This window comes from Mastigoproctus giganteus, chromosome 11, assembly GCF_048544385.1.
Source record: "Mastigoproctus giganteus isolate SK-2022 chromosome 11, ASM4854438v1, whole genome shotgun sequence".
In the NCBI taxonomy this organism is placed as follows: Eukaryota; Metazoa; Arthropoda; class Arachnida; order Uropygi; family Thelyphonidae; genus Mastigoproctus; species Mastigoproctus giganteus.
Window position 1 is genome coordinate 135,656,722 of NC_143585.1, and position 24,959 is coordinate 135,681,680.

Here is a 24,959-nt window from a genome sequence, read left to right on the forward strand (position 1 = left end):
ACTGAACGCAATTTAAAAATTAAGTAAAAAATTTAAAAGAATTTAACAAAAATATTGCAATTGTTTTGCAATATTTTCATTAAATTCTTTTAATTAATTTTTACTTAATTTTTAATTGCGTTCAGTTGATTTTTAATTGTGTTTTTTTGTTTGTTTTTTACTGTAATGTTATATTCATTTTAATTTCTGGAGAGTATAATATATGGACGTGTTTTACATATCATATTGAGGTAAACTTCTCTTATTCTTGTACAAACAGATAAATGTATATGTGCATCCCATTGTTCGTTTAATAAATTATATAAATTTCAACTTTCTACCTGTTGTCTTTATATTTTTATGGCCAAAGGAGCATTACTTATGGATCAATCCATGTATACAGGATGTTTCAAAAATGATGGTAAATTTGTAATTTAAAGGTGAAAAGTACAAACTAAAATAAGCAAAAAAGTCCCAGTGAACATCAGGTCGCAAATGAACCATTTTCAAGATAATGCACATTTTCTGTTAGATCCGCCACTGATTATGGGAGCACTAGTTTAGCAAAAAGCTGCGAATCCTTTGCAAAGGGTGGTTTTATTAAACATAAGATAATAAATTTTTAAATTTTGGTTTCAACACCACAGGATTTTACAGACGTTATGTGTTACAGGATTTATAAAAGGTATTCAAAATGCTGTACGCAGCTTTGTAGTCAACTCTGCATTGAGTTGCGAATCCTCTCAGGCATTCCTGGGTCATTTATGATTTGCTGAAAGGCTCCTTCAATCCAACGCTGCAATTCCTTGATTGTGTTAATGTCAGAAGTGTACACCATGCTTTTTACACGACACCATATACAAAAATTCATGATTTAAGTCTGGTGATGTGGGAGGCCACATTACATGCCCACCTCTACCTATCCACTGTTGACCATACCTTCTAGTTAGCTACTGAGTCAGCTTGAGCAAAATGTGCCGGTGCACCATCATGCATAAACCACATGTTCTGGCATTGCTGAAGTGGAACATTATCATCATTAAAGGAGGTCTGGAAGAACATTCTGCAGGAACTGAAGGTACAGCTCTCCTGTTAGCTTGTTTCGCAGAAAGTATGGTCCAATTAGATGGTCTCCTAGTAGTCCCGCCCAGACATTCAACAAGAAATGTTGCTGTCGTGATTCGTGAATTACATTAAAATTTTTGTCGGACCAAACATGACAGTTATCAGAATTAAAAATACCATCATGAGTAAACCCAGCTTCGTCAGTGAACAAAATGTTGTTTAAAAATTGGGGATTCAAGACACTGTTGTTGCATCCACTCTCAGAAGTTCACTCTGGGAGGGTAGTCTGTATTGCTGAGGCCTTGTACACACTAGATATGGTAGGGGTACAGTAATTGTTGATGTAAAATTCACCACACACTGCTATGACTCAGTACATGCTCTTTCAGAGTAACCCACCTTGTCAAAATTCTTCGGTTTTGTTCTATTCTTTCTAACACCCTTTTCTCAACATCAGGTGTTATGCTTCTAGGCCTACCTGCTCGTACTCCATGTGCAAAGTGCCCACGTTCTCTAAGGTGTTGATGTACCCTGATGAATGTGCACTTTTTGGGCTGCTTTCAGTGGGTGGGAAATGCTTCTTGGAACAAATGTGCAGCCTCAAGTGCACTGCCGTTGGCTTCTCCATACATGAAGTGCATGTCTGCATACTCTTTGTTGCTATAACCTCTTTCCGTGCTCACTATCCTTTGACAAGTACTAGTATGCCTGCTACGTCTCAGCATTGAGAGAGGGGAGAGGATGAGCATAACCTAAACTAAACAAACAAGTCAGTCAGTGGTGGATCCCAACTCTGTACAGTTCACCTTGTCAGTGGTGGATCCCAACAAAAATGTGCAATATCTCAAAAACGATTCACTTAAGGACCCATGTTTACTAGCTTTTTTTTTTTCATATTGTAGTCTGTACAGTTCACCTTTAAATTATTGACCATCACTTTTGAAACAGAAGTATATCAACAGAAGATATACCTACTGCCTGTGAAAATATACAGAAGAGGAAGGACAACAGAAAGTGTGTGTGTGTTGGAGAGAGGTCATTTATTAATTTGACTGCCATCTGTTTATAAGAGGTGAAGATTTTTACAGATCCTACTCCAGATGTGGGATCAATATTCCATTATAGACTGAATAATACAAGAAAGAAAAATAATATTGGGATTGAAAGAGAATCAGACAATATTTTTAATCCTTAAGAAACTGAATATGATATGCATGATTTTATATAGAGAAATCTTAACTTATCTGGTGATTAGGGAATTAACCAATTTTTATGAAAAACTTCAAATATGTGTGTTACAGAACTTGGTAATTATGCACCTTAAAAGGGATGATACAGGAGATATTAAAATGAATGGTAGAGAAATTTTCATGTTTGTAAATGACATTAGGACTATGGGCATAAATTCAAATGATAGGGGAAGAGTTTTAGACTGTATTATAAAAATTATTTTTAATCCAATGAATTATTAATTACTGGAAAAAACTAACCTGCATGTGAGTAAATGATTGAAATAGGTTGATGTAAAATCATCCTTTGCAGTTTATATGCGTGTGAGTAGTGATATGAGTAGAGAAGATTCTCAATCAGGAATATTCTCCAAAGCTTATTTTCTGAAATAATCCATCATTACTTATGAACACGTGCAGAAGGAGAGATTTGAAATGAAATAATGACTTGTATTAATTTGTTTTAGATTCCCTCATGGAGAAAGATTCTAGCTCACAAGCGTCTTCATCCAAAGAAGAGGAAACAGACTATCACAGGTCAGATGAACAGGTGAATATCTTACTGGAATCGCAGAATAGTGCATTGAAACCAATGCGAAGAAAGTTTATTCGCTGCTCAGCTCAGGTTACAGTCACGCATCTCAAGAAGTTTATTGCAAAAAAACTGTATAACAATTTGGAAAAGTACAGAGAGGTGAGTTTGTTTAGCATTCATATTACTTGTTTTTATTTTATATGCAGAAATGTTTTTTTAATATTACTCTTTATTATTTTTTTGTGTTATTCTTTATTACTATTGAAAATTAAAATACATTTTATATGTTGTTGCAACCTTTTTAATAGGCTTCACAGCTTTTGAGCCATTGACTCAAAACCTGTGACGATTTCATATTTAGGTCAGATTTTGGATTACTCTTTTTCTGAATGAACAAATTTTGTTTTTTGCTTTCCGGCAATTTAATTCCAGACTATAAATTACTGCTCAAATCATCTTTTTGCCATTTTGCTCACACTTTTGCTTCCATTATAGATCAGATTTCCTGCATATCTTTAAATATTAATTTTCACAATTCTTTTGGAGATTTGGGAGGGTTCCCCCCCCCCTTCATTTTCATATTTGTAACTTGCCAAGCAGTTTTACCTCCTACTCAAAGCATATTTTATCTATATCTTCATTACTGTAATATCTAATTTTTTTTCTCCACTTACGTAATTAGCATTTTCATTTCTATTCTTCATAATTGTTAATCTGTCTTTGGACCAGAAAAACAATTATGTTTGAGTGAATGGTCAGATATGAACCATATGTGATGAATAACTTATGCAGTTTTTCCACCTATTAATGAAATTAATCAGAAAGCAAGCAGTATTAAAAATGACCCCTTTTGTAATTCAAAAAAAGTATGTTGGGAATAGATGACTATTCATAGATGACTTTTTGTACATCGTGTAGTTTGACTGCACGATGTAGTCATACTCTTAAAAAAAAAAAAAAAAAAAAAAAAAAAAAATCTCCATTCTGACACTATTAGTTGAAACAACACAAGTCCATAACATTCAGAGTTTGTTGCAAATGGCAGACTTTGGAACAATGGCAGTGGGTAATCTATTATACATTTCATTCTCTATTTATTGGTTGTTTCTTCAACACAACCCAGCACCTTCAAAACAATAGATGATGGTACATACAACTAGAATCAGACTGTCTATGCAAACGGATGTAGATGTATTCTATGTCCCTTTTTAATGGTATGTGGTTTGTTCCTGTAGATGTTCACAGGTTCACATCTGCAAAAAAGGTGGTAACAGACATCCAGTGTTATATTGTCCTTGTAGCAGTGTGCTTTGATTCATGTCATTAACTGTGCTGATAACCTTTATGTCATCTGCAAACTTGGACATTAAACTTTATATTTCTTCATCTATATTATTAATACATATTAAAAGTGTCTATCTCTGAACTCTGAGGGGATTCCACTATAGTCCTGTCATGAAAATGAACTGAAGGTCACTGCCATATACAGTCTATTTAAGGACAAGGATTAGTGAAGTAGGGAAAATGGGGTTGAATGGAGGTATTGAATTTTTCTTGTAGACTAATGTTAAAATCAATATGTACATTATTCATTATACATTTGTATGATTAACTGAGTTTTTAAAATTAATCTAAAAATCCAAGTACTGTACTCACACCCTTTACTCCTAAACTAGACTATGTGTGGTGGTATGCTTATAATTACATTAGTTCAAGAAGAGCAGTGCTCATTTATAACCACCCTCACTCTTCTGCCACTCAACTATTCCTTTATCTATGGCAGTAACTTATCCCTAGTGCCATACTACTCCAGTTTGTACAGCACTGTTCCATGTGAAACAATGTCAACACTTCCTGAAATCTAAGTGCAGGAACTCCCTGATTTATGTAAGGGTTGCGTCCCACCTAACACAAAGTAAATCGGAATTTCCCCCATGCTTGTGCAGCACTCACAGCTGTGCTCGTTGAATTGATTGAATCAGAAAATAAATGTTTGATGAACATGTAAATAGAATTATTTATTGTAAATGCACAGGAAAAAATTACAAAAGCATGCAATTTAAAAATACAAAAAAAGAGACGAGACAGGCATAACACAGTAAGTTTTACCTCTCGAGCATTTTTGCCAGAATCTGTCTTCGGCTGATAAGTACGGCACTGCGGAGGTTGAGGGCTGTCGAGATTTAGAAGGGGTCGGTTGCTGAACCTTACGAAGGAACCTATTAATGGATGACTGGATGGTGGTTTTTTTCTTTTCATCGTAGATTTTGTAGCAAGCAAGCATATCATTCACCCGTCTGTTAACTTTTAAGAATCGTTCGCTGTCAGGATCCATGTTCTCAAACCTCGCCATTGCCGATGCAATTTCACGAAATGCCATTGCCATCTTTCTGGTGATGAAGTATCTTGGTTCCTCATTTGGTTCATCTTGAGCTTTGTCAGCATTTTCTTCTTTCACTGTAGCTGTCTGCAAGTTGATAAGGTGCTTCCGTAGCCAGGTGGGAAGGGGCAGCAGTGCGTAGCACACGCTTCTAGATTAGACCGGGGTTTGAGCCCGTCACCACCAAATACGGAGGATGCGGAAAGGTCACGAAATGACCACCGCATATTCCCGGAGCAATATGGCCTTAGTTGCTAATGCTCCTAACAAACAAGCAAGTCGATAAGTTCTTCATTAGATAATTCCTTCTCTTCTTCCTTTATTAACTCCTCCATGTCTTTGGCAACAACCTCCAACCGTGCAACCTTTACAATCTTATCTGTAATCCCTTCATATGATTTGTCTTTTTCAAACCCTTCGAAGCCTTTTACGTGTCATGGGCATATTTTCTTCCATGCACCATTTAAACAATTTTTAGTAATTTCCGCCTAGGCTTCATTAATGTTTAAGATGGCATGGTAAATATTGTAAGATTCCCAAAGTTCATACATTAAGAATCTGCAGGTAAAAAGCCCACTGGGTGGCAGTGATCACAGTATACTGATGTGGGATTTACTTTTAGACATAACTAGTCTCAAAGATAAAGTGAAGGGCTTTTGCTTTCATAAGAGTGACTACAGTGGTCTCAGACAGTTTTTAAATTCTATACAATGGGACCATCTGATGATGTTACCCAACAGAAAATTCTAAATTGGAAGTAATCATAGAAGTTACAGGGCTTTTTTATATCAATTAAGAGATACTGTTCAAGGCTTAGACCTAAATGGATGTCAAATGAACTGATGAAACTTGTGGCAGAGAAGAAAAATTGAATGGGATGCATATTTGTAGGTGGTAGATGACTTTCATCAACCGGTGAAATACCACCACTTTGCTTATTGGAGGCTTGAAGTGGTGAAACCCATGTTTAGTCTCTAGAGCAAAGTTTCCGGCATCCCCTCCCCCCATACTTCTCCTTCAACCCATGCACGGTACTAAGTACTATAGGTTTTGATACCTTTCGTGTTTGGGGTTTTCATAAAAAAAATATATATATATATATATATAAATTATCAGGTGACAGAAAGGCCTAAACTAGTCTGGGAGGGGGCTGAATCACATTGGTCTGCTAGATATCACTGATTTCACTGTTAACGATTCTGCTCAGATTGCTGACAGTAATTATTTTTTGTTTACATTCACACATGAGGAATTCTTTGGGGAAGGGTATACCAAAAGTTTATCAAATTCTAATGGAAAGCTAAATGATGTTATGATAACCGAGAGGAAAATAAAAGAGAATTTTGAAGCTAAACATAAAAAAAGGATAGATTCATCTCTTGAAGCTAAACAAAATTGGATAAATCCATCCAATTTCTGTTCCAGGTAGAAGGCTCTTACCAAAATAGGCTTTAGTTGTGCAAATTGCAACATGTGGAGACTAGGCACCTGTGAGGATATCTAATTGAGTTGTGTAAGGTTCTGAATGGATTGAGTAAAACTCAATGCTGATTTCCTCTGACTACACATGAAGTGGCATAAATTCACTTCAAAGGAGGATGGTTGCAGGATAGATTGTGGAAATTAACCTTCAGCTAGCAGGTAGTTGATTGTTGGAATGAACTTCTATCTTTTGTTGTGGAAATGAGTATTTTTTTTATTATTATTATTCTGATGCTCTATAAGCTTTTATCATTTTCACTACTAATACTAAGTTCATAGTACTTGTGTAGTGCAAAGCTAATTAACAGTGTCTCTCAGTGAGATGCCAATGAAATGCATAATTTCATAAAACATATGCTCAAGACTTTTTTCCACATAAAGGTAACAAGTTTGCCTTGTGTACCATACATAGGTGTAATTTTTCCAATTACAAATGGTGAGAAACACAGCATAGTCAAACATTTGCAAATAAATAAACATAATGATAGCATGCAGTGCATTGAAAGAAATGCAAAAATAGATGTGTTTTGTGCCGAATGTATTCTTTTGTCATAAAATATACTTGTACTGATTGTGCTGGCATGTTCTTCAGAAGTATGTTTCTTGATAGTGAAATAGCAAAAAAAAAAAAAAAAAAATATATATATATATATATATATATATATATATATATATATATATATACACATAGTTGTGAATCAAAAACAACAGCAAATATGCATGGATAAGGAAAGAAAAGGTAATAACGGCTGTAAAAAATGAACCATTTTTGTTTTTTAAAGATGGCAGTAATCAAAGTGATTTTAAGCTATATCCCATTTCAGTGACTTTTTTTAATAAATAAATAAAAAAAAAAAAAAGCTTCAAATCAAAAGTGGCTTGCTCTCAATACCAGCAATGGATACCTACAAGGTACAACATTATCATCTTCAGAACATTCTGAAAGCATGTTGGATTCCTTTAAAAAAACTGCCTGGAACTTAGTGTTAATGCACGTTATTATAGGCCTAAAAAAATGAGTTAGCAAAGGTATTAAAAGAGAAGGTAGTAGGTTTTCCTTATGTCATTAATTTGTGTGCTGAAAAGGGAGCTGTATGCTTTCTTTTTAAAGTGGATGAATACTTGGAAGTCTACCCTTATCTAAAAAGAAATGCTAAGGGGAAAGATAGTAAGATAGTATAGCTTTTTTTCTTTCTATTGCTTAGTTATGTTTACTAGTAGATAACCATTAAGCTAAGCTATACCTACGATCTAGTAGATAACCATTAAAGGTGGATGAGAAATTGGAATACCCCAATTTTCTTGAGCAGCACAAGATGCTGAGAAAGTCCACCCTGCAATGTATTCCAGAGTCCTACTTGATTACTAATTATGGTTGTATGGTAATTATAGTTATGGGTCTCCTACACCAGGAGATTTCAGACTCTGGGTGTAGTTGCTAGTCTAGTAATGGACTAAAACAAATACCAGATTTACAGTCACGCATTCGCCTTTAATTAGCATAAAGTATAAAATATTAACAAGTAAGGCAAGTAATTCTATACACACATAACTGTAATTATATATACATACACGTGAGGAAAATTATCATCAAATTATTAATAAACCAATTTGTGACGGTTTCTTACACTACCAAAGCCTTTCTTTAATGTTTTAGCAGTTTCTTATGGTTTGTCAGTTAGGTTCTATACTTTTCTACTATCTTTACTCTAAAACACTCCTTCTGTCATTCTGTTGTAGTACAATGAATATTGTCATATTATATTGACTAATTATATGCAGTGCTAGCTGTCACTAAACATACAAAAGATAAATTCGTTGATTTTATGATCAAATGTAAGCAGTCCAGGTTAAAGAGCTTAAGCTTGACATGCAAATCTTCTTAGGCTATGAAAGAAGAAAACTAACAAAACATACATATCAGAAGTTAAAAGGACAATGTTTTTTTTTACTTGGCCAAAACTGAAGGCAAAGACTTTTGGATTGAACTTCGGGTCTGTGTTGACGTTGGTGTGTGTAGCAAAGAAATTTTACTCACCGTGGTAAATGAAGTGTAGATGCCAGTCTTTACCCTTCCTTGATTTTCTTTTATTTCTCATCCCGCTCGTCTAGTAGAATCCAGCTCACTGGAATGTTCTCTCTATTTTCGGTCCCACAGGTTTGTCGAGAAAACTCCTATAGCCCACTGGAATTTATATCACAGTACATTAACCCACGCTTGATGTATGCATATTCTGGCAGTGACTTCCAACATTCACTCCATGACTGACTACTGATACAAATTCTATATACATGGAAAAGTCCTATCCCACAACCAAATCTAAAACAAATTCTCTCTCAACACCCTCTTCTGGCCTGTACATACTCTTTTATGGATGAAATTTCTGCCAATTAAAATTTTTGCTTCTTGAAGACATCTCTCATGTGTTTTCAAACCAGTTGGCCTTCAGGACTTGATCTTGATTTCCTGTTAATTGTGACCAATAAAAATGGGCATGCCTATGTGTACTAAGATCAACAGTTACTGTCTCCTCACAGAAATGAACCTTCTTTTCAAATTCTGTGCATTCTAACACTTAATCAGAGATTGTTTTGTTATTAGTTTTCTCTGAGCTCAAAATTCCTTTTCTAACAGACAGCACTTGACTCATTATTCATAGCTGCCCTGGTATTGTGCATTGGTATTTCTCTGGGTAGGGTGGAACTTTAGTTGCCTTGCCATTTCATGGTAAATCTGGTGCTTTTAAAGAGAAGATTAGATTTCATTGTTCTCTATGCCTGAAACCTGTAACAAAAGATTTTATTATACAGATGTTTATGATAAATTTAAACAATTTCAACTGATGCATTCCACTGAAATAAAGACTTTGAGGCATGTGTGTACACACTGGCTGTCTTTAGTTTAACATGTAACTAGACTGGTAGAAAGTAGAAACTTTGACAATTCTGTTTAAAGAGGAGGTTAGAAGTGGTGAGAAAAGCAATATGCACACTTTTCAGAGTTACCTAGTTGAAAGATACAATAAGCAACCACTAGTGAGTACTGCTGCTCTTGTTCAAATCCAATTCATGATCCAAAAGGTTTGAAGGAAAAACAAATTGATGACCTCAAGATAAGTAACTTCTGAATTGCAAACTAATGTGCTTAATTCTAAGCACATTACAGCAGGCCCCCCTTATAACGCTTTACGCTGATTCGCTATAACGCTGTTCTTATATTATAACCCTTATCTGACTATAACGCTGTTATAGATCTCTCTAACGCTCTTTTACAGATTGCAATTTTTGGCATATTTAACGAAATCGTTTCATTTGATGGAGTCGATAGCTTGAAAATGAATATAAAAATACGGTTAAAGCGTTTCCTACGCCGACCTGAGAAATATTCCCACGCTCAGTGAAATTCTCTCGCGCTTGTTTAATTGCAGTACAGTGACTTGTTACGTAGTTCGGAGATCAGCATTTTAATAAAAATGATCACGTATATTGCTTGTAATATTTGCGTTATATGCATTTATCCGAAGTCTAGTCATCACTCAGTACAGTATTAGACATCGTGCGAAACGGACAGTTTACTTGAACATTGTATCATAATTAATGCAACCAACGCAGTTACATTTTTGAAGAGTTAATAATGGCCGATAAGAATGAAAAAGCAACAACATCTGAGCGCAATACGAAGACTATAAATGTAAGGAAAAAGACTGAATTTGAAAATCAAATTAGACGTTTTGAAGCGAATCGATTCCGGTCAAAGAAAAGTGGATGTGTGCCAAAATTTAGGGCTTGCAAGTTTAACTGTAAGAACAATTATAAAAAAAAAATAAATAAAGAATTAATTTTAGCAGCGGGAAAGATAGCTGTTCCACTGCAAGCAACTAGGGCTAGGCCGGCTATTAGGATTGAAATGGAAAGACTAACTAATTTCATTGAAGATAACTGAATTCTGCATTGGATATTAAGTTAAATATTATAAATAATAAAAAAGAGAGAGAGATTAGCCTATATGATGATCTGAAGAAAACTCATCTAAAAAAAAAAAAAATCGGAACCATTTAAAACTAGTAAGGGCTGGTTGAATAGATTTAAAATCCAGGGAGAAGCCACAAGTGCAGATCAAGGAGCCGAAACTTTCAAAAAAGAACTTGTTAAAATTATTGCAGAGGGATATTGTGTGTTATACTTCTCAACAAGTTTATAACATAGATGAAGCAGGACTTTTGTGGAAACGAATGCCTAAAAGAAGTTTCATATTGAAAGAAGAAAAAACATGCCAGGTTTCAAAGTGGCGAAGGATTGGTTGACTTTATTGTCGGGTGGTAATTAAACTGCTGGGGATTTAAAATTAATACCCCTTTTAGTTTATTTGGAAGAGGGCCAAAGTTCAACCCAAAATCGACACATTTTTCATGATTAAATTCATCAATTAAATTCATGATTTTAATTGGAATTTTAAGTTTAATTTTGATACATAAGTAGTTACCATATAATTATATACGTATGTAATGCAGAATATTTTATATGTACAAATATTTGAATATTAAATATTTTGACCGACATTTGTGCATCTTTTCACTACTGTTTATTATTGATTAGAAAATATCCTGTGGCACCGACCGCAACTCACAAATACATATGTTACCTTATGGGAATGGGGCGCTCGCTTAGCGCGGATTCACTTAGCACTGTTTTTCCGGAACGCATTATCAGCGTTAAGCGGGGGTCACCTGTATCCTCATTTATGTAGAAAGTCTGTTCATGTGTTTCTCTCTTTGGCTTGAATAAAAAAGTTTGCATGTTTCTTTTAAATGTTAATATCAGTATTTGAAAATCTGAATAAAGCTCTTTAATCAAGTGTGCCTCACATCCATGTACTAAGGCCATTACTCCTAGATATATTGGAGAATGCTATGCATATTTATTTTACAAATAGTTTTCAAATCTTCCACTTCCATTTTGGAAATTTGTTGCCATTTCAGACTAAGTCAGAAAAATATTCTGACTTAATCATGGACATGTCTACTGCTAAGGTCATGGAGATCTATTTCTTTTGCTCAGTGAGAAAGTACTTTCTTTGCATGTAACTACATACATCATGCACAAGTTCACATTGAAAAATTTTCTCATAAATATGCACAAATTTCTATTTGGCAATGTATTTTTTATTTATTTATAGGTTTTGTTTTTTTTTTTTTTTTTTGTAGACAAATGTCCAGTACTTGTTGATGTCATTAAAGATGTAGATGATGCAATAGATGTTTTGCAGCATCAGTTCTGTCAGGTTCAGTCTGAAAAGCTATTATGAAAAAGGAAACAGTTGATATATAGCAGTCTTTGGTTGGGGAACTGAGAAGTGCACGAGGAAGCTTGAAATATAACAAAAATTATCCCAAGTCTTGCTTGGTATTTTAACAGTTAGCAGTGCTGAATGTGTCCAGAGGTTTTTGCTACCAAGCTGCAAAAAATAACTCATTCTGGAATTGCAATAATTTTCTGCAGCTTTCAGGGTCCTGCCTTGGCCCTTCCAGTTCACCTGACATTAATTCAAAAGAACATTTATTGGAGTTGCTGGGGTGAAACCCACACCACCATCTACCTCTGTGTGAAGAAGACTTCCTTGTGGCCGATTCCCATGTATACATGGGCATCCCATGTGCACGTGTAAAATACACTGCATGTATTTTACATGTGCCATCATTATGTCATACATTGTCTCCTTCCATCTACCAACATTGCCTTGAGGCTGTCTATAAATTCCTTTTCAAGGATGTCCCTTCTTATTCAGATCCTCTCTATTTCTGGAGATCTCTGATCTTCTCATAGCTTCTTTGATTTTTACTTTAAAGATATTCCATAATTCAGGTATATATTGGCCCTCACTCTGCCCAATTAAAATACCATATAGCACCTTACACTGTCAAAGGCCCGTCTTCCAACTGACAGCTGCATGATCACTACCTGCCAGTGGTTCCTGTATTTCAAGCCCTGTGATGTCATCTAATTTGTAAGTAATTAGGTCAAGAATATTCTCACCCCCAGTATTATTTCTGACATTCTGGTAGAAATGATAATCATCTAATTCATTTAGAAAATTTTTCCCAAAGGTGAGTTCCCCTCATACTTATTCCAATCAATCTGGGCCACATTGAAGTCACCTGTAATAAAACATTCATGCTTGCTTGCCAATTCCATTTGCATGTAATTACTGGCCATACCCTTCCCAGTCTGTAGATTACTGTCACTCTCATTATACCTTTGCTTACAACTAACTCACACCGTGCAGATTCTATTCTAGCAGCCGTAACTTCAAACTTGGCAAAAGCTCTTTTTGCACTCAGGATGTTTTTAATCATAAGCATGACACCACTGTCCATTCTGTCTTCTGTGTCTTTCCTAAATACATTATACATACCGTAATGGAACTCTTCATCCCCAGTTTCCAAATCAAATTACTATTCTTCCATTAAGATTACAAAACAATTAATGAGAAGGATAACCAATAACATTTGATCCATATTTGAAATTGCTAATCTCGTGTTATCTTCTGGATCAAATTTGGAATGCTGTTTTGTTTTTATAGCTGTTAATTTTGAGAAACAAACCTCACATAAATATGTAAACCCAAAAGGTAGCAATGTTTGTATCGCCATTTTCGATGATTGTGGATATTCGTCTTGAAGAGAAAGCCAAATTTTTTTCACAAGTTGTAGTAGGCGCCTCTGTAGCCAGGTGGGAAGGAGCAGCAGTGCGTAGCACACGCTTCTTGATTAGACTGGGGTTCAAGCCCATCACCACCAGATACGGAGGATGCGGAAAGGTCAGGGAATGACCACCGCATATCCTGGAGCAATATGGCCTTAGTTGCTAATGCTCCTAAAAAAAAAAAAAAAACCCAAACCAAACAAACAAGTTGTAGTCTTGAAACGAGCACCTAATGCTAATGCTTCATCAGCTACAGATCACTGAGATCTTCCTTTTGCTGAGTGGTAATTTCAGGACATGAAGAAATTTCAAAAGCAAAGGGATCACAAATCCAATACATTTTTTTTTTTTTTTTTTTTGTTTCTGGAGATACATTAAATCATTTGGAAAAATTCTTAATTACCATTGTTAGGTAGGTGGCAGTGATATCCTTAAATTGTAAAATGTCAATATTATTAACAAAATCAAAAAATATAGGAACATTTCAGTATTATTATGTTGAAATTCAGTTTTCCAAAGATTAGACTTCTTTTTGAAAGCTTCTATTTTATCACTGAGTATTAATATATTTGTTCCATGTCCTTGAAGACTTAAATTTAAATCATTGAAGTTTTTCAAATATATCAACAGGGTAACTAAGTTTTCCAACCCGTTTTTGATTTATAAACAGTTGAGCAAGATTCTGGTTTTTATCCGATTAAAACAATAAAACTTCATGTTTAGGGTCAAAATGAAGTCTCAACACTTTACCACTGGACAACCACCTCTCGTATATAAAATAAGCAGTTCATAAGTGGATCCCATTTCGTTGCGAAGTATAGTGAAAAGTCTTCTATTTAAGCTTCTACTTTTAATAAACCTAATCACACTTATTGCACTTTTCAAAACTTCGCAGGGAGAACAAGAGATTCAGCAATAGTGTGCATTTACAAGGAACTGCCATATGTTTCTTTATGAAAGATTTCACACCTTGTATGGTGTCGGCATGTCTTTTGAAAAAGGATTCAGTTTTTTCCATTAGCTCTGGATGTTTCGTATGTAAGTGTCTTTAATTTAATAGGTTTCATGCTTTCGTTAGGCAATTTTTTGTAACATTTTACGCACACAGGACATTGCTCATCATCAACAACACTGTAAGTGAAGTTGTACTTCATAAATTCCTCTTGATATTTTGTATTCTTTTTCATTCCTTTTCATTTGGAATATGATGGTTCCGGAAATTTGGTGGTTGCACTATACTTTAAATAACAATAGTGTCCAAATTTTCACATGATTTATTACCTTATTAGCTTTGGAAATACCTGTAACAACATTATTGTCATCGCTCCTCGGCCGTTTTGTTCTGATTACCCGATTGTCCATGGTAAAATATATTTTTTCTTCTTAAAAACAACAATAATAATGTGAAACGAGCAATATAAAAAGTAGAAAGTGGCAGAAGAATGAAAAACACTGAAGTTCACATGAAAGCACCGAATTACGAAGCAGAATAAAGCGTGTGTGCAACAGACTTGCTATTTACTGCCACCGCATATTCGCACCTCTGGCCTTTAGGCAATATGAAAATTTGTGCTGTTGGAAACACGAATTGAGAGCTAAAAGGATTATCGTTCAGTAAGTGTACTAAGAAGTATTAGTACATATTGAGAAGTCGCACTAGTCAGCTGCTTTCTCTCTGTGTGTGTGTGTGTGTGTGTGTGTGTGTGTGTGTGTGTGTCCATAGCCAGAGAGGAGAAATTAAGGAGTATTCATGACACGTACATTAATAAAGTCACTCACTCAAAAAAAAAAAAAAAAAGTGGCTGGCAGTAGGGTTCATTTGTATCTCAGACTTAGAGTAGTAAGGTCTCAACATCTACAGTATTGAAAAAGTAATTCTAACAACAGCTTCTTAGCTTTTGTATACACAAAATTTAATTTTATTTAAAAATTGCTGTGACCCCTCTGGGTGTTGTGCTAACTAGATCACCTTCAACCAGAGTGGTATGCACTTGTTTATTCTTATTTGGGGAGCATCACTGGACAAGTCACAAAATACTTGAGTCCCTGACAAGCTCCTGGTTACATTTGTTTCTGTGGCAACAGTAATTTCTTTAGTGACTTGGATTCTTCTCGTAATGCACCAAGTTCTGATTTTAGATCACTACACTGAGTCTTGGTCTTGGTCTTTATTGAGAACAGAATGTTCGTCTACCCTCACCAAAAATTGAATGCAGTAAAGTGTGTAATTCTTATTTGATTTCAGTGACTTCTATTCAGTGACTTCGAAATTCTATAATATTGTACTGTTTCTAGAGGGTATAGGGTTATGTGTTTAAATATAAATTTTACTTCCATACAGCACTTGGCTTTTCACTTAGACAAAATACGTTACTCAGAGTATGGTATATGTTTACTAATAGAAGATATCCACTAGCTGATGAGAATCCAGTAGCTTTGAAACAGCTGCCCTGGCAGTCTCAGATTTTCAAACATGTAGTGGATTCACCTGTTCAAATGTTACTATACCATTTAAAAAATATATTAGCTACTTAGACTATGGACGGTATTTGTATCTAAGTTGAATATAGACCAATTTGATATAGACCAGTGAGTTTGATTCCATATGCCTGGAAAAAAAGTACTCACCCTCAGTGTATGTGCCACTGCAATCTTTTGTTTTCTGCAGACATATATCTGCTCCTAGTTTGTGTATAGCTAATCAGTTTATTTCATTAGTGTTTCAAGTATTTGATCATGTACCTGTTAATTATAATTATACAGAAGCACTATTTATAATAATGTCAATAAATTCAATTTACCTCTTTGAATCTTAGTCCAAAGAATCCTTTGTTCCTTTGTGTGTAACAAGATACAGACATCAATTATCACTTTCTCTGTCTCATAGGTGGATATTCTTTGTAATGAAGAAATTTTAGGCAAAGATCATACCTTAAAATTTGTGTGTGTAACAAGATGGAGGTTTAAGGTAAGATATTAATAGTACATTTTTACGCTTATTCTAGTTTTCACATATTTGATTCCAGATACTTTTTTCATCTCCTGTCATTTAGTCAGTGGTCTATCTGCTGATTTAAAAAAAAAAAAAAAAAAAATTTCTGGTTAGAACATTTATAGCATTCTTTCATCAGTATCTCTGAAATAAAATAACGAGTCTCTACTTCAGACAAAGGTGGTAGAATTTCATAGGTGTGGTATAGTTACCTCGCATCCTGAATTGTCATTCTATTAAAAATAGTTTGATGCAGGTATTCAGATATAAAACAAATAACTACTTTCTTCACTGTAAAAGTAACAAGATGAGAAATTAAGAATATGCAAGTCAGTAAGGTGTGTGAATTTAAATAATACTCACCATTGGTATCTTCTGGTGCAGCCTTATTTTACAGAGGGTCCATGATCTAAGTGCAGAGTACCTAGACTGCCCTGTGTCAATTATACAGCTTTAGTACAACAGTTCCTTAGACTTCTATTATTGTCATATACAGGGTGTCCATAAAACCTCACAAAGGAGGTTAGACAGGCAAAGGCAGATTATGGGAAATCTTTGGCAAAGGATGCAAAGAGTTCTTTACTTATGTAAACTCTAGAAGGAAGGGATGAATCAGATTGGTCCACTTGATATCGATGGTTCAGCTGTTGATGATCCTACTCAGGTAGACTATGTATATATTAAGTGCAATAGCATCATTAATACACAGCCATTTTTTTTTTTTTTTTTTTTCTGAATAAACAGAATATTTATGAAGCGGCATTGTTTTAAGTTATATCTCATATTGTGAATACCTTCACTAGTTGCCATGATATTGCACTACTTCGAATAAGTAACGCTTCACCTAAGGAGAAAACTAATGTTACTTATTCTCAGATAGGTACCACCACCCAGACGGCACCATTTCAGGACTATTCGGCCCTTCTTCGGTGGGTGGATAGGTACCCAAGTGATGCAATGATGGCAAAACAGTTATGAAGTATAACTCCACAATATGAGAGATGCCTGATGGTGTATGATGTATTTAGACTAAGATGCATTTAGGGCTAAAGCCTCAAGCTGCGAGCAAATTTAGACTATGTATATATTAAGTGCAGTAGCATCATTAATACACAGCCATTTCTGAATAAATAGAATATTTATAAAGCAGCATCGTTTTAAGTTATATCTTATATTGTGAATACCTTCACAACGAGAAGGGCCAAATGGTGCCATCTGGGTGGTGGTACCTATCTGAGAATAAGTAACATTAGTCTTCTCCTTAGGTGAAGCGTTACTTATTCGAAGTAGTGCAATATCATGGCAACTCGTGAAGGTATTCACAATATGAGATATAACTTAAAACAATGCCGCTTTATAAATATTCTGTTTATTCAGAAATGGCTGTGCATTAATGATGCTATTGCACTTAATATATACATAGTCTAAATTTGCTTGCAGCTTGAGGCATTTAGCCCTAAATGCATCTTAGCCAACTCAGGTAGCTAACAAACTAAATGAGTATTTTGCATCTACGTTCACACATGAGTTATTCAGGGAGGGGAATGCCAGATGTGAATTAAACTATGGCAGTGAGCTATATGATTTTGTAATAACTGAGAGAAAAGTGGAGGAGAAATTGAAGATAAACATAAGAAAGGCACCTAGGGTGGATGGGATCTATCCAGTTATAATAAAGGAGGCAGCAAAGGAAGTAAGCAAATCCTTAGCCATAATTATGAGAGCTTCCTTGGACTCGGGAGAAGTCTGCATATGGGAAGCAGTAACCCCAGAGTAATGTATCAACTGTGTGGTACTACACCAACAGTGGTAGAGAATGAAAAGGACCTGGAGGTAATTGTGCAGGTGGATATGAAGTTTTCTGAGTAGTGCAGACGGTCTGCAAGGTGTCTCATGGTGTCTTGTCAACGATATACAGCAATTTTTTCTGGTTTAAGGTAATGGTCAGGCCACACCTTGAGTACTGTATACAGGTCTGGAGGCCTCATTTTAAGAAGGATGTAGAGCTGCTGGAACAAGTACAGAGAAGGGCAACAAGATTAGTGAATTGAACAAAGGGTTGCTCTTACGAAGAAAGGCTTAAATTGCACAAATTGGAGCAGTGTGGCATTGGAGGCAAATTGCTACTATGGATAAAGGGATGGTTGAGTGGGAGAAGACAGTGGTAATCAATAGACACTGCTCTTTGTGGATGCAAAGAATAATTAAGTTTTGCAAATTACAGTGTCTGGAGACTAGGCACCTGCAAGGTGATCTGATTGAGGTGTATAAAGCCTTGAATGGTTTGAGCATACTCGATGCTGATGGGATTCTTCCTATTGCTCGGATTACAAACCTGAGGGGGCATAGATTCAAACTGAGGAAAGACAGTTGTGGAATAGATGTACAGAAGTTTGCCTTTAGCCAGTGGGTAGTTGATTGCTGGAACAAACTTCCATCTGTTGTAGAAGTTGATAACTTAAATAAATTCAAGGCAGAACTAAACACACATTTGGAGATAGTGGATGGGTGAAATGAGAAGGGTGTTTTTTTTTTTTTTTTGGCTGATGAGAAAAAGTGCCTCTCACTGTACCTCCAACAGACCTTGCAGAACCGATGGCTTGAAACAATGAAAGGCCAAATAACAAAAAAGTTCATTCCAAATATCAGCCAAGTTTTCCCCAAATCTCCACACTACATTCTTGATAACCAGTCACGGCTCCTTCAAGGATAAATTGGCATTGGTGGGAATCATTTAGGATCCACACTGTTCACGATTGTCCCACCAGATACGAGGATCTGAGTATATCTACATCAGTGATGCACATCGCTACGAAGCCTTCTCCCACTTTGAGGAGAACATCCCTGTTTGCATGCCTACCAAACCAAAACAACAGTGAAGCATAGGCTTACTGAAAAGTTCCTTGATCTGCCTTACCTGAATGCACACTTACTGGACTATCCTCATCCCTGGACCTGACACCTAATGTGGCACCTACTGGATTGACCCTATCTCCGGACTTATTTTCTTACTCCAGGAATTGACAACCACAAACCTCTGCTCACCCTGTTTTCCAGGGTGGGATGTTGCTAACCCAGACCCTGAACTTGGTAGAATCTGTGATTTAAATCCACGCTAACACCAAAGGCAATCACACCCAGCACACCTGCTCTGTGGCTTTTCTTCCCTTTCCCTGGGGTTATTTCCCAGTTGACAAGGCACCCAGTTTACATTGGTGACAGTGCATTGTGAGTCAGTTTGGCATTACATAAGCACTGGGAACACAGAAATGAGAGTTGGAGTGTGTTATAGGCCTAATGACTCTGATGAGTATAATGTACAACTATACAGAGAAATAGAGTGGGCCAGTAAATAAGAATGTGTTATAATGGGGGATTTTAACATCCCAGATATTGACGGGAACTTGTGGGATAGTCATGCACAGAGTAACAAGACTTTTGTGGATTTATTGGATGACTGTTTTCTACTGCAGCATGTTAAAGAGACAACAAGAGAGAGCAATACTCTTGATCTCGTTATCAACAGTGATTCTTCATTTGTTAAGAATATACAGATTGTCTGACCAAGTTGATTGGGTGCTATAATGCAGCAAAGTAACTGGTTCCAAAAAATTATTTTGATATCATATACTTGGATTTCAGGAATGCTTTTGATACTGTTGCAAAAAAAGCACTGCTTTGCAAATTGGAGCAAAGTAGCATTAAGGGAGAGTTACTGCTCTGGATAAAGGGATGGTTGAGTGAGAGAAGACAGAGTGGTTATCAATGGACACTGCTCTTTGTAGACTAATAGTGGAGCCCACAGGGTTTGGCCCTGGGCCCATTGTTGTTTTCTGTATTTATTAATAATATTTATGAGGATATATCAGGCTTAATATAAAAGTTTTTTCAGTTGATACAAAGGTTGGCAGGGTGGGTAATGACAGTCAGGAAGGTATGCTGATGCAATGAAATCTAGAAAAATTTGGCAGATGGGCTGAGAAATGGCAATTGGAGTTTAACATTGACGAATGCAAGGTACTACATATAGGTAGCAGTAGTCCCAGAGTAATGTATCAACTCTGTGGTACTACTTAGGGTTAATGGAAAATGAAAAGAACCTGGGGGTAATTGTGCAATCTGATATGAAGTTCTCTGTGCACTGCAGACATGCTGCTAGAATAACTCATGGGATTTTGTCAATGATATACAGGAATTTTGCTAGCAGGGATAAAGAGGTGATTATCCTAATGTACAAAGGGTACTAGGAAAGTTTTGCAATATGACGCAACAATGAATCACAGGAAGCTGCTTGTTGCTGCATGTTGAGACATGTTCATACGTGCATAGTAGCCGCCGCGCCAAGTCGATGGGCTCAGTTATTCATTAGTAGTGAGAGTGTAAAGTGCTTGCGATGGCATCGTGGTCACGAAATGAGATAAGGACAGTTTTGCGGTATAATTTCGTGCGTGGTTTAACCATAGACCAGTGCTTAGAAGAAATGACTCTTGCACTAGATGATGATTGTCCACATCGTACAACGATATTCAGGTGGTATAGAGAATTCCAAAGGGGAAATTTCACTCTGGAGGATTCTGAGAGGCCGGGAAGGCCACGAACGTCAGTTACAGAGGAAAACGTTACTGCCGCGAGGAAAATTCTTGACGAAAACAGGCGAGTGACCTACCAACAGATAGAGGATACTTTGGGCCTAAATGCACCAGCAATTCGTTCGATTCTGCAAGATCATTTGCACGTGAAGAAACTTTGTTCTCTCTGGGTGCCGCATCAACTGACTGAAGAGCAGATGACACGACGTGTGACTTGGTGCCGGGAGATGTTAAAAAAGTTTGATAAGGGACAATCTCGGTATGTGAACAACATCGTGACAGGTGACAAGACTTGGCTGTACTATTACGATCTGCCGACCAAGGCTCAAAACAAAGTTTGGGTGTTTGATGATGACGACACACCCGTAATTGTCAGAAAATCCCGATCTGTAAAGAAGAAAATGATAGCTGTATTTTTCAAATCGAGTGGAATTGTGGAACGTGTCGTTTTGGACACGCAGAAGACAGTCACAGCTAAGTGGTATACTGCACAATGTCTGCCTAAAGTCATTAGATCTATGAAGAACCTGCGGCCAAAGTCAAGAATGGACACCTGGTACCTCCATCACGATAATGCTGCAGCTCACCGCGCCAAAACCTGCACCGAATATTTGACCACGACAGGAGTGAAACTTCTCGAGCACCCTCCCTACAGTCCAGACCTTGCTCCCTGCGACTTTGCACTGTTCCCGCATGTGAAAATGAAGCTAAAAGGGAGGCGGTTTTCCAGTGATGAGGACCTTCTACGGGCTTGGGACAACGAGTGTGCTTTACTCCCTAGTGAAACTTGGCAGAACTGGTTTAAAGATTGGTTTCGGAGGATGGAGAGGTGTATTGAATGTAGAGGAAATTACTTTGAAAAAATTAAATAAACAAAGCTGTATTGCAAAACTTTCCTAGTACCCTTTGTATAAGGAATTGGCCAGGCCACATCCTCATATTGCATACAGGTCTGGAGGGCATCATTTTAAGAAGGATATAGAGCTGATGGAATGGGTAGAAAGAAGGGCAATAAGATTAGTGAGAGGAAGTAAGGGTGCTGCTCTTACCAAGAAAGGCTTCAGTTCTGCAAATTGCAGCTTCTGGAGAGTAGGCACCTGCGAGCTGATCTGATTAAGATGTTTAGGGCTTTGAATGGCTTGAGCAAATTCAATGCCAATGGGATTCTTCCTCTTACTCTGACTATGCGCGAGGGAGCATAAATTCAAATTGAGGAAGGATGGTTGCAGAATAGATGTGTGGAGTTTGCTTTCAGTCAACAGGTGGTTGATTGCTGGACAACCTTCCATCTGCTGTTGTGGAAATGGATAGTTTTAATAAATTCAAGGAAGGACTAGACAAACTATTGGAGGGAATGGATAGTTTAAAATGGTGTGGGTTTTTTTTTTTTTTTATCATCAATTGCCACTATTAATACTATACTATTTACATAATTTTAATTTCTTTTTTTAATTATGTATGTTATTGGTGGTTTTACTTATATAATTGTGGGGAAAAATTATTATTGTTTGGAGCTCATCTATAGAACTGTTCTACAAAAAACATTAGTAAAGGTTTAGTAAAACCTTAACACTGGTGGCATCACAATGTTTTTGGCAAAGAATTAATTGATAGATTAACAGAAGTCCTCTCTGTATTGTGAGTAAACCTATATACTTTCTTAACAGATTTATCTAGGTTTACCCATAATACAGAGAGAGCTGTACTTTGGAGACAGCGATTCAATGTGTTGTATTGCTGTTTATTTTAGAAATATATATATTTTCAATATAAATGATTTTTCACAGTTCATTATAATTCGTAATACAGTCAGTCCTCGACTAACACGTGTTTACACTACACGAATTCGAACATACGATTTATAAATAGGGGAACGATATCTTATATAACACGAACCGAATTCGCTTATGCACGATTCGCCTTTGTGTTTACAAGAAATGGCAGTCGAATGCGGAATCTCCCCAACTGAACACAACACGATAAGAATGAAGAGAAGATTCTGAAAATGTATTTGTTTTTTATATCAGTGAAGGGGAAACTTATTTGACCATAATAACGTAAAAACCAACACAATTCCAGCTATCGGTATAATCGCAAATGCAATTAGATAGAGTTTACTGCCAGTTTATAACAGATTCCACTCGCAGAAACGCAACTGGAAATTGTTTTATGGTAGTAACCCCCTAGAAATGTGCTTTAGTAAAATGTGAAGTGTTAATAGTGTATCTCTGCCTTTACGGTGTTGTTTATTCAGTTGCTACACGCACGCAGCTTTGTTTATGTGTATCAAGCGTGCCTCCTCGTTTTGTAATTGTGCTTTATTCCCTAAAAATGAATAAAATACTTAAAAGGCGTGAAAAGGAAGCGTCCTGGTGAAGACACTGCAGATTCACAGAAAAACAAAAGCAATATCAATGAACAGAGGCGGACTGGGTCAAAAATTCTTACCCGGGAAAATTTATAGTGGCCTCATACAATGTTTTATGGCCAAAATCACACCGGCTTCCGGCCCACCGGGGTTTCCACGGTAAGTCTTATGGCCAGTCCGCCTCTGTCGATAGAGAAAAAATATGAAATTGTGAAACGCTTTGAGCGAAACGAAAGACCATGTGATATTGCACGTGCTACAGATCTAAATGAGGCAACGACGAGAATTACAAAGAATGCAGAGAAAATAAAAACAACTTTCATAGCAGGAACAATCAAAGTGTAATTAAAATCCATTAGATTAAGACACAAAGAATTGGAAGAGATGGGACGGCTGTCATCTGTTTGGATAGAAATCAAACAAAAAAGTTTGCTTACGATAGAAGCAAAAGCATTAGCAATATTTTATTAGGTAATAGTCGTAATAAAATACTTACGTATTACTTAAAATGCTTACGTATTTTATTAAGATTATTTATTGTGTTTGGTAATGTTTTGGTTACAAATGTGTGTTCAATCTTGGGTGGTCGGCACATAACCCTATTTTTCCCATAGGGTCTGTTGTTTATATTTCACGATCGTGCTATACGAGGATTGACTGTAGATTGAAAATAAAGGTGGCATCAAAAAGTGAACAATTTTGAATTATTTCTTGATCTGTAAGTTATAAAATGGGATTTCTTTATATTATATCTCAAATGGAAAAAATCTACAAGTTTTATTGTTTGTGTTGAAACTCTATTTTGAATACTGTTATTGTTCTCGGCAATGCTTTCCTCAATAACTTCAAGTACATTCTATTTTCCCAGGATTTTTTTTTTTATTCATTAATGTTAATGATTATTAACAAAATGGGCTCTAGCGGCTAGCTTGTTATTTCTGTCATAATGACAGAAATAACAGATGAATTTTTTTTTTTTTTTTTTTTTGGTTTTGTATGAAGTAAAGTATCACAATGGAGGAAGTGGAATACAGATCAGTGATTTGGTTCCTCTTTCTGCAAGAGAAAACACCCAAAATAGTCCAAGAAGAAATGGGCACTGTTTATGGAGAAGGCTGCCCTAGGCTGCCCACACTTGAATTGATTTAAACAATTCAAGTGTGGAAGAACTGCAATGCATGAAATAGAAATTCAAGGACACCCAGCAACTGCTGTAAAAGTGAAAGAAGCATGTGTTGCAAAAATCCTTTTGCCATATTAACATCAAAGAACTAACTGCAAAGCTCCAGGTCTGTGGAGAACATCATCCATTTGTCGATGTGCCTGGAAAAGCAAGAGGAGTTTTTTCATGGCTGGCTACTGTAGATGAAACTTGGATCCATCGCAATGATTCTGAACCTAAACAGATAAAAGCATGTCAAATCACAATCCCCTTCCCAAAAAAGCAGAGGTGCAACCAAGTGCCGGCAGGGTGGTGCTGTTGGTTTTTTGGGATCAACATAGTGTAATACTAAGCGATTACCTTCAAAAGGATAACATACTGTACTGTACTGTGATGGTAAAGTATTATTCCAACCTTCTCATAAAGCTACATGCTGCTATAGAAGAAAAAAGATGGAAGCTGTCAAAAGCTGTGCG

The 24,959-nt window shown here is 36.3% G+C and overlaps 1 protein-coding gene across 1 annotated transcript in view; it reads left to right on the forward strand.

The window, feature by feature from the left end:
- The window catches only part of l(3)73Ah (polycomb group ring finger 3-like lethal (3) 73Ah), a 143,563-nt gene that overhangs the window by 117,668 nt on the left and 936 nt on the right, over positions 1-24,959 (forward strand). The window contains exons 7-8 of the mRNA XM_090384801.1: positions 2,741-2,967; positions 16,260-16,340. Coding sequence (XP_090240927.1) covers positions 2,741-2,967; positions 16,260-16,340 — 308 coding nt within the window. The remainder of the gene's footprint in view (positions 1-2,740; positions 2,968-16,259; positions 16,341-24,959) is intronic.